Genomic DNA, 13,814 nt, shown 5'->3' on the forward strand with positions numbered 1-13,814 from the left:
TGACTAGTTGCTATTTTAAACTCTGGTGCAATTCATCAGTAAATATCTAGCAGTTGCTGTTTGATGACTCGTAAGATCACTTTAGCATAACTAGAATGGTAAATCTTCGATGAAGAGCTCATAAAACCTTGTTTCCAGTTTTTATTTCAAATTTTCTTTATACCTGAACTGTAGTTTCTATTTTCATTCTCTTGTTTTCTTACTTTCCTTATGCTTTCCTCTAGCAACCTACAGAGAGACAAGTATGGGAGTAAAACTTAACTTTGCCTATCAAATGTAAATTTTTTCAGCATGATTTTTAATGGGCACAATTAAAACATAACTAGCGGTCATGAAGTAGACTCAGCGGGCAAGTGGTTCACAATTTGCAAATGAAATGTTTCCACATTCAAAAAGTACTTGCATACTGCTTTTTGGAAAACAATGCGAGGTCTGTAGCAAACCCTCTTGGTAGCATAAGTTACGCAATGCTGAAATAATTTGCTGTTTAAAACCAAAGCAGTGTCAAGCAGAAATGCTTAACAATTCACTTGTATTTTTACATTCCCACAGTAATCTTGCTACAGGCTACGGAAAGATTTCAACTGAATTACCTGATCATGGGCGACAAAATTTGCTTCCTCATACCAATTTGAATATATTCTAGCATCCTTAACTCTGCAGTATATCATAGAAAACTCATTTTACATTATCAGATATATTTTCGTATCTGTTTAGCAGAAGAAAAGGGAATTAAAATTATAGAATTAAATCACTTTCATGAGGGAAATGAATGCCAGCATGTGGTCCATGTGTTGCCTCCTTTTATAAATGCCATATGTTCTGTGCAGCTAAATCCATTCCAAGAAAAATCTTGGAACATATATGAAATTGCAAAACTACAAAGTTGTTTAATCAAGGCTTAAAGAGACCTTTCAAACAACCCTCATCACTGTTAAATCAGTACAACTGGAGAGGACTTAACAAAAGCACAAATACAAAATTATCTGCGAATTACTCAGAATTTATTTGGAAATTATTACTCTGTTTGTTTTTTTTAAAGTTGAAGACAAAAATCTCTTAATGAGAAATCACAATTACTTTTTACCTGAAAACAATATTTCCAGAGAAGATTGAATTTTCTAGGATAAGCTGCAGGTTTAATTACAAGGAAAAAAAAAAACAAAACACAAAAAAACCAACAAAACCATGGGAAAAAAAAAAAAAAAGGACAAAAGAAGAAAATGTATAATCATTTCCAAACCTAACTTTTTTATTATACTCCTCCAAGCCTTGCATATAATGCAGCAGCCTCACAGTGGTCAGTCTCATTTCAGTACAGTCACTTCATTCTTCCTTTACTCCCAGACATATCTGTAGATAAAGTGATTTTCTAGGAATGCTCTAACCATCAGACTTTCCATGATTCAGACTGTTTCATTTCTTTCAAAGTTTTTTTTAGTTTTTCTTTTGCTTGGGAAGCACTGTGGTGTCATAGTTTACATGTCTTTGTGTCTATAGGAAAACCTTTTTTTTTTTTTTTAATTGTGTTACCAAAATTAAAGAAAATAAAATAATTTTAAAAAAAAAATCCAAGACCAAAAGCATAAAGATCTTAATCATCATAAGACTTCATTTTTTCCCCCCGTTAAACTTCTTTCATGTTTCCAGCAAGCTTACCCAATCTGTCATTCCTCCAGCAGCTATGAGATATCAGCTGTGGCTGATTTCCTTTTCCCATTCCACAACTAATATTTATTCTTTGGTTTAATTTCTGTGACCCATACTTACAGAAATTCCTGACATTTCTGCATTTGACTTCCATGCCCATGGTAACTGTGGGCCTAACTCTTAATTAACTATTCTGGTTCATTCAGTGCTGTCACTGTGACTGATGCAGACTGCAGGCAAACTTTGACCTTTAGAAGCCTGGGGCCATTGTTGGCAGACAGAATATTAGTGGAAAAAAAAATTACATTAAGTGGGAAAATAAAAGCCGTTATTGCTTAGTAATCTAATTTGCTGAACCCTTGCTCTGACTAAGTTGCTGAGAAGCTCAGTAATTCTTCATCATGTTACAATAAATCATTTTACTTTCTTTTATATATCAGCTACTCTTAGGCCAGATAGCCTGAGCAGACAGACATGATGTGAGTTGTCCAAAGTGAGTCATTCCACCTGCTGTCTATCGTGTTGTTGGATGGTGCTTGTGGGCCCTGGTCCCTGTAGTGTGAAAGATGGCTGTCCTTGTTTAACATAAATTCTTTGTATTTATCCATTTTTTTTCATTCTTTTCTTTACTTCATCACAACAACAAAAAAAAAAAAAAAGGAAAAATGTTAGAAGTGTTGTTAAAGTAGTTGCTTGCCAATTATGTGGGTTTATGTTGTACATTTACCTTCAGTTACGTCTGTGATCTAACTGCTTTTTAATTTAGTGTTGTTTAGGACAAATTCTGTTAATTTTCTTTTTCTAAATCATGGTGGTGTACTTCAAAATGTAGATGTTTCCAAATGAATTGCTTTGCATTACATATGCAAGGGCATGGAGTGAACAGTTCCTTGTGGAAGAGTCACAGAATTGACACTAAATTAAGCAATTTAAATGCCACTATCCCTACAGGAAATACACATTGCTATTCTCAAAATACATCTTTCCTATAAGGTGTGCAACTGTTTACATTTGGGAATGTTCAGTAACGTAACTTAGCTCAAGCCTTACTTTCAAGTACAACTTTGTCCTGAACTACATTAAAGAATTTTGTTTAAAAAAATATAATTAAGTAATGAAAAGCACATCAGGCAATAACCAGAGCTTTCCTCTTCCATTTCAGGACATTCACTGAACAATGCCAGGGATACAAGTGCCATGGATACTCTACCGCTAAATGGTAATTTCAACAACAGCTACTCATTGCGCAATGGAGACTATAATGACAGTGTGCAAGTTGTAGACTGTGGACTAAGCCTGAATGATACTGCTTTTGAGAAAATGATCATTTCAGAGTTAGTGCACAATAACCTGCGGGGCAGCAGCAAGAACCACAACCTGGAGCGCACGCTACCAGCCAAAGCTGTGATAGGTGGGAGCAGTAGCGAAGATGACGCCATCGTGGCAGATGCCTCATCTTTGATGCACAGTGACACCCCAGGGCTAGAGCTCCACCACAAAGAGCTTGAGGCCCCGCTCATTCCTCAGCGGACTCACTCCCTTCTGTACCAGCCCCAGAAGAAAGTGAAGACCGAGGGAACCGACAGTTATGTCTCACAGCTGACAGCTGAGGCTGACGACCATCTCCAGTCCCCAAACAGAGACTCTCTTTACACGAGCATGCCCAATCTCAGAGACTCTCCATATCCAGAGAGCAGCCCCGATGTTGAAGAAGATCTCTCTCCCTCCAGGAGGAGTGAAAATGAGGACATTTACTACAAGAGCATGCCAAACCTAGGAGCTGGCCATCAGCTTCAGATGTACTATCAAATCAGCAGGGGTAATAGCGATGGCTATATAATTCCCATTAACAAGGAAGGATGTATTCCAGAAGGAGATGTTAGAGAAGGACAAATGCAACTAGTGACAAGCCTTTAATAACGTAGCAAAGAAATATTAAAGGCCATGTACAAGTATTAAAAAGACTTAATTAGCCCCATGCAGGCTCCCTCATAACTGCTTGAAGAGACAATTCTGTTAACCCTGTGGTTCTCCAGTAACGGGGATGACTGGACCTCGCAGTTCTGTGAATTTTTATAAAGCAAAAACTTTGTATATACACAGAGTATACTAAAATGAATTATTTGTTACAAAGAAAAGAAATACCAACATGGTATTTTAAGATATCTTCTGCTGCTGAATTTAACAAAATTGTGAAAAAAAAAAAAATATAAATAAACACTTTCCAACCATTTTATTGCAGCAGTTTGTGAACTAAATTTGTAAATATGGCTGCACCATTGTTTTTTTCCTAGGCCTACATTGTATTATATACAAGGCGTAGGCTCTAAAATCCTGTGGGACAAATTTACTGTACCTTACTATTCCTGACAAGACTTGCAAAAGCAGGAGAGATATTCTGCATCAGTTTGCAGTTCACTGCAAATCTTTTCCATTAGGGCAAAGATTGAACACATGTCTAACCACTAGCAATCAAGCCACAGGCCTTATTTCATATATTTCCTCAACTGTACAATGAACCGTTCTCATGAAAAAAAAAATGGCTAAAGAAATTATATTTTGTTCTATTGCTAGGGTAAAATAAATACATTTGTGTCCAACTGAAATATAATTATCATTAAAAAATAATTTTAAAGAGTTTGAAGAAAATATTGTGAGAAGCTCTTGGTTGCACATACGTTATAAGCTGTTTTTTCTTACACTCTGTTCATAGTACAGTAGTATGTTTAAAATGCAGTTCTACCCATTTTCACTTACTTTTCACTGTAAACGGTGTTCTGCTTTGACAAGTTAGTTTTTATTCTTACATTTTGGATTTTTATTGCCAAAAACCATCATTTGGGGGGAAAATTGTTTCAGAAGCCAATTATGCCAAGCCTTGCACAAATTTGGTATAGCTAACAAAGATTGTAACTCAATTCCCTGTTCATTCTTTAATCAGGGTCGGGTGGTGAAAGGGTTAAAGGGGACACTGGACACTTCTCACAAACTTCTCATAAATAAAAGGTGCCTGTCCTTTAAAAAAAATAAATAAAACATAACTATTACTCTTCCATATTCCTTTTGCCTATATTTAGTAATTAATTTATTTTATGATAAAAGAAAACCCTAAAGAAATGTAAATTGTTTCAAGACAATTCTGCTTTTTTCATCCCTTTGTGTAAACCTGTTAATAATGAGCCCATCACTAATATCCAGTGTAAAGTTTAACACCTGTTTGACAGTAAATAAATGTGAATTTTTCCAAATAGGTAAAATGTGCATTATTATGTATGAAGCATAATTGGCATCAGCAGTCCTTCAACCCAGCTCTATCATCTTTAGAATGGTTTCTTTACATTTCATGATTTAAGTGTCAGGAATACAACAGAAACTGTCTGTATAGCTCTACAGAAGAGAGGTCATCTTTACTGTTCATTACTCTAGTCACAATTGAATAGGGTCAAACTCAGACGTGGCAGGGTCACTAGGAAAATGTACTGTAATTTCATATATTTACATGACTTTTAAGTAGGCATCTGTACTGAAATTAAAAATAAGGTGCTAAATACCACTATCATATTCTTGGCAACAGTAATTGGCAGTTAATTATTAGTGATGAAGATACATTGTTGCAGTGGGGAAAACATGAATAAGCAGCATTTGGATGGCACTGCAAGTGCTATCTAAATAATTAATCCATCAATGGCACTGGTTTGAGTTAGATAAATAAGCATGACTGTCCCTATTTTTATCAGACTAGAGAACTGCAGAAGGCAGCTGATGCCTAAATTGTTACCTACAAATCAGTGGCAAAATTGAAAGTCTGAAGTCTTTGTTAGTTCCTTTGGCTCTTTTGTCACTCTCAATCAGGGCCACTCAAAGATAATGCCAAGGACTTTATTTGTCACCGTTTCCAAAACTGTTCTTCCAAGTAACTCTAAAATGAATGCCTTGTCATCACAGAGGCCACAGTCTCCTGTATGGCCACTGTAGCTAAATGTATGATGGCAACAAAAATTCATTTGAAAGCCGTATCCATTCTGTTACCCTCTAATGGATTGGAATCATAGAAAGTTCTTGTGGAAGATAAATCAATGCATTTTGAAAGAGTTTGGATTTCACATTAATAGTTTGGGCGAAACTTCCTGCTGTTGAGATATTTCAAACTGTAAAAAAAAAAAAAAAATCATAAAAATCCAGGTTGAGATGGAGCCATGGGGTTCCAGCAACCTCAGTATATGCGTAATCAGGACTGTGACACTGTAGCAATTATTCCTGAAGAGAAAGGCATCTTCGTTGTTGACCCTACTGATAACTCTTGCTAGCACATTCCTTAGCAGTTAAAGTGTTTGCAGTAGAGTCACTGTAACATTTAAAGTTAAATCAGAAATCTTGTACTTCTCTTCAGTAGAGATGCTTTAAAAATCCAAAGTCTCTGCGAAATAAGCTTTTGTTCCAATTCAGGGTACACAGCAGACATGAGCAAAAATGATTCCCTTGGTCTGTCTGACAACTTTAAAGCATACTTGCTGCCTTCTACCTAGGAAATCATCTCTTAGGGATTTAGAAATCGTGGTGCTCAAGTAATTGCCGTACACATCACCTAATAACCACCAACTTTCAGCAGAACCTTCAAACCTAGTTCAAGCAAGTACTCCTTTGTGTCTAACTAAAGGTGGCAAAACTACATACTGGAAAAAGGTTTGTAGCATTGTGGTCTTAAATATATATTCATTTGCAAATGTAACAAGTATTCATCAATCAAGAACATGTAGCTGATGAACCTAAGATGAACCAGCTGAACCTAAGTATCATAAGGGAATTCTTTTGTTGGCTTCTTTGTAACGTAGATGTTGCTTTCTAGTGAGCCTTTTTTTATTTTTTTTTTTTTCTTTTTCTTTTTTTTCTTAATGTTACGCTAGTGAGTGTCTTGTGTTTAGCTAGCAGCTAGCAGCCAATACCTTGCCAGATTTCTGTTGGTGTAACTTCTCAGTGTAGTAGGTTACAGTATAATTATATAGCCAACAGCTTACTGTAATTTCTTTATGTTCTCACGTTCCTGCCATCTTGTCTTGGGATCAGAAGGACAGAAGAATTCAGAGGAAGAGTTCAAGAATAGCAAAATAATGACAGCAGAATTAATGGAAACAAGTATTCCTTCAGGGTCATCAGTTAACCAGTTCCTATGATGGTGCCAAGTATAGGCTGCTATTTTAGGCACTGTCTTTCAGAAGAGCTGTAATTTTCTTATGGCTAGTAATCTCCTGTTAGTATCAGTGTTAACCCTACTGGCTCATTTCAATTCTTCCTTGTAACTTCAGTCCAGTTATATTAATTCCTACAAAAGATTACATGGGATGTGCATTTAGTGAACTGTTGTATAATGGTGCTATGCATTGTTTAATATAAAATACATCTCAATTCTACATAAGTGAACCGTAACATGAAGAAATGCAACAACTGGTAATACCTTTATAGTTTAAATTAACCTTTATCTGTGAATTCTACAATACACCTTTGCTTTTAAATTTGAAATGAAATTACTAATAAAGTTTACATATATTCACTTATGTAGGCAATAAAAGGTGTTTCTAATTGACATAAGTTATGGATAAAATATGTGTCATATTTTATGTCCTAATTTTTAAGGAAATTTTTTTTTTGCTGAACTCAGAGCAGATATTAACAGAACAACAACAAAAAAGTAAATAGTCCCTGTATACTGTTGTTATCCCACTTTGCTTCAAAATTTACAAAATGTGTCTTCTAGACTTGATTATAAGACAACATATGCTAGTGTAAAGTTTTATCCCCAAATAAAATTATTTTTTACATCAACAAAGCTACAGGCAGACAATTGTATATATACATGGCATCGTCTTTGGGGTTTTAACTCATAAATTCTAGGAGATGGTGGAGAATGAAAAGTGATGGGACACACAAATAATATTTAAGTTCCACCTCAACTGTTACCCTGCAAAGACACACCAGGGAGGTCACAGTAAAGCATACCTTACTTTTTTCTTTTGCAAATAGATCATGACAGACAAGTTCCACATTTACGAAGAGCTTTGCTACCATTTCAGTAAGCAAGGGTTTTGCTGCATGGCTGCACCATCAGGTGAGGACCTCACGTTTGTGGATGCCACTGGCATGTTCAGTCTTTACAACTACACCACAGGTTGTCATCCAGGTTTGCTCTGAGTTGGGGAGAAAAATTAGCACTGCAACAGTCCTGGAAGCAAGAATTCTGTGTCTCTCCTTTATATAAACACTTTGTAAATTAGGAGGAATTCAGTTAATGGATCCAGCTCAATCATCCAGCTTTGACAAAAGCATGGAGTACAGGTTCATTAGGACTATGTTTGTTTCAACAGTGGTTAGGGTTGGGTTTTTTTTTTCCAATAAAATCCTTCATGTGGTTTTTAGAACGATAACTTCCAAATCCTTTTATTCATGCAGGATAAATTCTCAATGGTATTTCATTAATTCATGCCTAAGAGCATTAATATCTCTTCTTACTGTATTATGTCATCATGAATCTCAACTGCTTCCCATCAAAGTTCCTGGCATGGGAAACAGATCACACCATGGTGCAGCCTGAATGGTTATAAATGCTATTGAAAATGACACAAATCTCAGCTCAGTGGCAGGAAGATGTTAAAAGACCACTCCATACAATGCACCAGCTGCTGAAGTCATCAGTCCAGGATCCCAGACAGAGGAAGTCACAGTTGCAGAAATAACACTCAGAATAAGTAGCTTTAAAAAAAAATACAAAAAAATCTACAGCGAGGTTCATGTAATTCTTAACCATTTCTTCCTTGGGTGCATACTGCCTTCTGTGTTGCAGCAGGAGCCCTAGCACAATGCAGACTTTGCACTGCCAACCAGTCTAAAGTTTAGAGACAGCAGAGCTGTGCACAAAAGCATCTATGCACATTAAGAGGTCTCTTTCACAAACAGGAAGCAGCAGGTTAGTATCTACAAGCTCCTTTAATGGAGAAGCAGGATCTCTGAGCAGCACTGATGCGAAATAATTTCTCCAGTCCTCCTGTAGCATAAGAATTCAGCCCTCATGATTGCTTAAGAGTCCCAAGGCTTAACAAGGTTTTCATGAAAATAATTAATTTTCACTCATTTTAGATATACCACTTTGCTGCTTTTTTTCTCTTTTTTTTGCATTGGCATGACATTCTTAGCCCACTTTCTATCCCATTCTTTATATCACTCACTGGTTTAAATACTTCCCCTCTGTCTCCTTTTGTTGACTCCTTTCTAAACAAATCCTATAGTTGCCAGTCCATGGATTCACTCTTGTTAGTAGACAGGGCAAAACTGAAATTATGAGTGAACTATTCTTGTTGATTTATGGATGGAACTGTATTTCCTATTCTGTGCTTTTTGCCTTTTTTTTTCTTGCCTTTTTTTTTTTTTTTTTTTTTTTTAATCCACATGGTCTCACATCATCTTTTGTTTTCATAGTATCATGTCACAACAGAATTTTTTTCCTCTAAACTTATCATAGTACATAATGACCTAAAAGTTTACATTTGACTTAGAACCCTGCAAAGCCTACAAATACTTTCAATTATTCTCCTGAATGTGTGCCCAACCTTGTATTTGTCAGCATTGCATTTCATCTGCATCACACTGCCCATTTATTCACTTTGTTAACCCAGGTCATTCACAATCTTTCCTAGTTCTGATTAACTGAAATAATTCTCTAAAAGCAAACAGTGTCACCTTTCAGGTATCATGTTCATCTCCTCTTTCAGGTAGCACCATTTTGAATACAGGCTATTTGGGCACTATACCATTAGCATTTTGGCATGATTTAAAACAAAATTTTGCTATTTAAACCTGCTCCACCTTCTAGTTTCTAATGCATAGCTACTTTAGCTCTTACTTCCTCACTATTGATTTGCTTTAACAGCTTATTGGTAGGAATATATTTACAAGGATTTTTTTTTCCCTAAATCCAAATAAATTACAGCAACCACTACTCTCAGTAGCTATATGATTGACTTAATGTGTTAGAGATGCACAATTTCCTTGCTCTCAGCAGTTACATCTCTTGGCAACATTTCCTAATATCCTAAATGTGGAGCTCCTGGATGTCAGACGCAAAAAACACTTCACTGTTCAAAGGGACACTTAGGTGGAATTTAGGCACTGAAATCCCAAGCTACATCATCCACAGGTGAAACAGGCATTACATCCTGGGCAGAATTAGCCCTAATCTTGCAGACATGTTTCTCTCACCAAAAACATTTTGTCATCCAAAGTTTTGTTACTGTGCACACGCAGCCACATTGTCACAGCAGTGAGCCAAGGCAAGCAAGGCACCACAGGCAGTGTCACTGCCTCCTCAGGTGTACCAGTGCAGCCTCTGAATGCCATAATCCAGAAATTAGGTTACAAAGGGGCTTCTTCCATCCCCTGCTGGAGCTACTGTCCTGATAATAATTACAATTTGTCTGGAGATAAGAGATAAGCCCTGTGAGTCTGACTACCTTCGCAGTGTAAATGCCACCACCGAAGCCCTGCGGCACCCACTGATCTGCTTGTACTTCAGCTGTCTCATTGAAGCAAGAGCTGCCTTTATGAGGCTTTCCAAATCCCTGTATCCTTTTGCTATGGAAAACAGGCTGTAAAATTTCTCCCAGCTCTTTGTTTCCATCACATGGCAGCTGAAATCTCTGATCACAATGAGTTTACTGTTTGTGTTGTGAAAGGGTCCACCCGTGCAGATCCAAAAACTCCATGGGTTTTTATAACACATAGCACATGTGAGGGGCTCTGTGAAGTTACTGAAAGGCCACATAGCACCATGTTTGTGGAACCAGCCATGCCACATGGCCTGCAGTAGTAGGTAGATGCTCTACAGCCACAGGTGGGTACCACAATACCAAGTTGTACTCACAGATCTGGGTTCCCATGCACAGCTATTAGCTAAGAAACTCAATCAAAACTGGGCTGACTGGAGTACTTAGCCCATTAGTGTGCCACTGAAGACTTACTGACAGCAGCCTGCTTCTTTTAGTGTCTACACTGAGTTACAGTCATGTTACTACTGCAAATGCTGACCTGGGCTTTTATTTCTCTCAGATAGGAGTAGCTTAATGTGAAGCTACTGCTAAAAAACTTCCTGAAGAAACAAGCATAGCCAGAATTCCTGATGAGAGGGTAGTCTCCATGACAAAACACAAACACATGCAACACTGAAGGTTTCCAAGCACTGCTGGAAGAGTCTGAACCAGGACTTTTTTCTCAAAAGCAAGGGACAGAAGGGGAATACAACTAGAGAAGCAAAGAAAATAAAAGGATAATATGAATCAAATGAGGTACAGGTTTCATTTTGGCATTGCACATTTCTCTTGTTTCCATGACCACCAACTGCTGCCCCTTCAAGGCAAGACAGAAAAATCTCACTGATGTCCATCCATCTGGGTAATTTGACAAAATACTTCAGTTTAGTGAAGCACTTCTAAATCTTCAAACTCATTTATCCACATAGCCTAGCACTACCAGGTCACAATTTGTTTGCAGAAAGCAGTCTAGAAATGTATTATTCCAAATATGCATTGAAATTTTCGAAGCACACTTTCAAAAATTTCACCAAAACAAGTTATTTCAATGGATCAACCCCCCTAACACTCACAAAACCACCGAAAATGAAGAAAATGGTCAATACACCTAACAAGAAAGTTGATTAGGCATTTACCTTAGAAAACTGGGCTAGGTAATTTATGGGAAGCTATGCCAAGTTTCCCTGAGAACAGGCCTGATCAGTACCAGCAAGGCAGTGCTACCTAATCAGAGATGCTAGTAATATGTGCAGCACCATACTCCTCAGCTTCACTTAAAGAGATCTGGTCTATGTCCACTTTTAAAAGCTTTATACCTGCAGAGAAAAGTTTGCCTCACATTGAAATGCTGTTGGCCTGAATGAATAATAAGAGTAAGTAAACAAAAGTGTAAGTCAAAGTGATACCTATACATAAGAAGGCTAACCTACGTTTATGGACAAAACTGCCCCACAAAGTGATGTGTAATTTGCGGAAGACATTACCTGATAAAACTCATGGTGTGCCCATCAAAGTTGCTGTAAATAGTCACGCAGAGAGTACAGAAAGCTACATTCTGGATAGTTTGACATCTAAAGCAAGCAGGTAGCTGTTGAAAGGGGCTGCTTCTATATCTCAGCAAAAGTTTGCTGTAGATTAACTGACACTTAAGGGACTACTTGGTCTCCACACGTCAAGATAAGAACATGCTACATGCTGCTTATAGTTATAAGTGTTCTAATTAGGTTGACTTGATTATTCTGTAGTTTGATAGATGCTGTATTTAAAGTAATTTCAGATACTAATTTTTAGACCCTTTTTTTTGTGAACTAGTAAATCAAGTGTGATTTATTCATGGAATTATTCTTTCCTTTCTTAATGCTTATTCCCTCTGGTTTGCAACTTTAATTAGAACCTGCTATCTGTTCATATTGGTAATGGTAACAGTTGTCACTGGAGTACAGATGCATAGATTCAGTTCATATTGCCACTTTGACTTTATACTTGAAACCTATCTTCCCAGCTATACATCTGAGAATACCATCCCTTAATGCTATATTTCACTGCCACCCTGAACTCCAGGCTCTAAACACTAACATTCTGGTTTGGTTTTAACCATCCAATAATGCATTTTCTAAAGAATAGAAACTTTACTGAAAAATAGCTTCATCTGGAGATAAATACCTGCCTGAAAATGTTACTCAGCCCATCCAGAGTTCTTTCGCTCTTTTGTTTTTTTTTAAGCTATAGATTTTCCCAAGGCAGCATTGTTTCTTGAATAATTATTGATCTAAGCAATTGTGTGCTAAAGTAGACTGATTCATTCATTAAACATCCACACAGAAAAGCTCCTGGTTGCCTTGGTGAAAACAAACAACTCTGCTTCTTTATGTGTGTTCCTCAATGCTTCCATAGTATATGATGAATAAATTGAAAGGTAATCAGCAAATATTTGATTTACATTTATCAGGAAAAGAAAATATAAAATATATTTCTTTGGAGCAAAAGAATGAGGATCTGGAAAATGCTTCAAATAACGCTAGTCTTGTTCGGCTTGCTTCTTTACACACTGATTTACAAGTTCCAGCAATTTCATAAAATCATAGAATGGCTTAGGTTGGAAGGAACCTTAGAGATCATCTACTCCAACCTCCCCACCATGGGCAGGAATGCCTCTCAAGTAGACTCACCTGATCAAGGTCACATCCAACTTGACCTTTAACAGCCCCAGGGAGAATTTGAAACTTGCAATTAGTGAGATTCTAGAAGTTTGCCAGCTAATTTAGATAAACTTTTCCTTCCAATAAAAATTAAGTCCTTTTCCATTATGTGATACAGAAAATAGTTTCACATTTTTGTGATTAAATATATCAGGAATAGAATGGTTTTCAAGGTCTCCTTTCATTACAAAAACACAGACAGGCTGCTCTCTAAATGGTCTGCATACCAGCCACCATACTTTGTGCTTCAATTTTCCAGAATGCTTTCCAACCTTGGAAAAAAATGTTTTCTCTTCACTACTTATATCTTTGTTCCTGAGTGCTTCATCCTCAATAAGTGTGTTTAACAATGGAGAGTGTACACTGTTCCACAAGCCCCCACTCTCCCCTTCCCCCCAAGATCAATACCTGTCTAAAAGTATTTACTCACCAAAAGGGCTATGATCCTTTTCTTTGTCATCCTTGAACTTCTGCTCTGCTCTGGAATCTTTGTGGTTGGTTTTGTTTGGGTTTTTTTTTGACACAGGTTCTTCTTTTGCTTCCTGGTTACTGCTTGACTCTAGTAGGATGTTTTTCCATTTCTTCACTCTGACATTTATTACCAAGTATACACCACAGCTTTTCCACTTGTCTAATCAGAGAGTTGGTCCAGCACTGAAACTACAGCTGTTTTAAACACACTGCCTGTAAGCACACATTTTATCTTCAGTTCCTATTCACAGTAGCTTAAAGGAGATCACAAGATGATGATCAAAACAGGAAAAGGGAAAGACTGACTGGAAGACTTGTTTTATAGAAAGAGAAGAAGAGTAAAAGGGCAAGTAGGACATAGAGGTAATCCATTCTATATTGGAATAGGGCAGAAATTATTGTATAATAATTTTGTGAATGT

At 37.0% G+C, this 13,814-nt stretch overlaps 1 protein-coding gene across 21 annotated transcripts in view; it reads left to right on the forward strand.

Moving 5' to 3' along the window:
* Positions 1–4,907, forward strand: part of ADGRL2 (adhesion G protein-coupled receptor L2) — a 398,831-nt gene extending 393,924 nt beyond the window's left edge. For 14 of the 21 annotated variants that reach the window (XM_068141119.1, XM_068141118.1, XM_068141121.1 and 11 more), the window contains one exon: positions 2,813–4,907. In XM_068141119.1, coding sequence (XP_067997220.1) covers positions 2,813–3,567 — 755 coding nt within the window. In that variant the 3' untranslated portion in view covers positions 3,568–4,907. Of the gene's footprint in view, positions 1–224; positions 2,144–2,812 lie in introns of all 21 variants that reach the window. The other 7 variants (XM_068141134.1, XM_068141135.1, XM_068141136.1 and 4 more) reach the window with 3 other exon arrangements.
* The last annotated feature ends 8,907 nt before the right edge of the window (positions 4,908–13,814 follow it).

The sequence above is a fragment of the Melanerpes formicivorus genome, unplaced genomic scaffold, assembly GCF_026170545.1.
Source record: "Melanerpes formicivorus ecotype bairdi unplaced genomic scaffold, bMelFor1.0.p_v2 SCAF_7, whole genome shotgun sequence".
Lineage (NCBI taxonomy): Eukaryota > Metazoa > Chordata > Aves > Piciformes > Picidae > Melanerpes > Melanerpes formicivorus.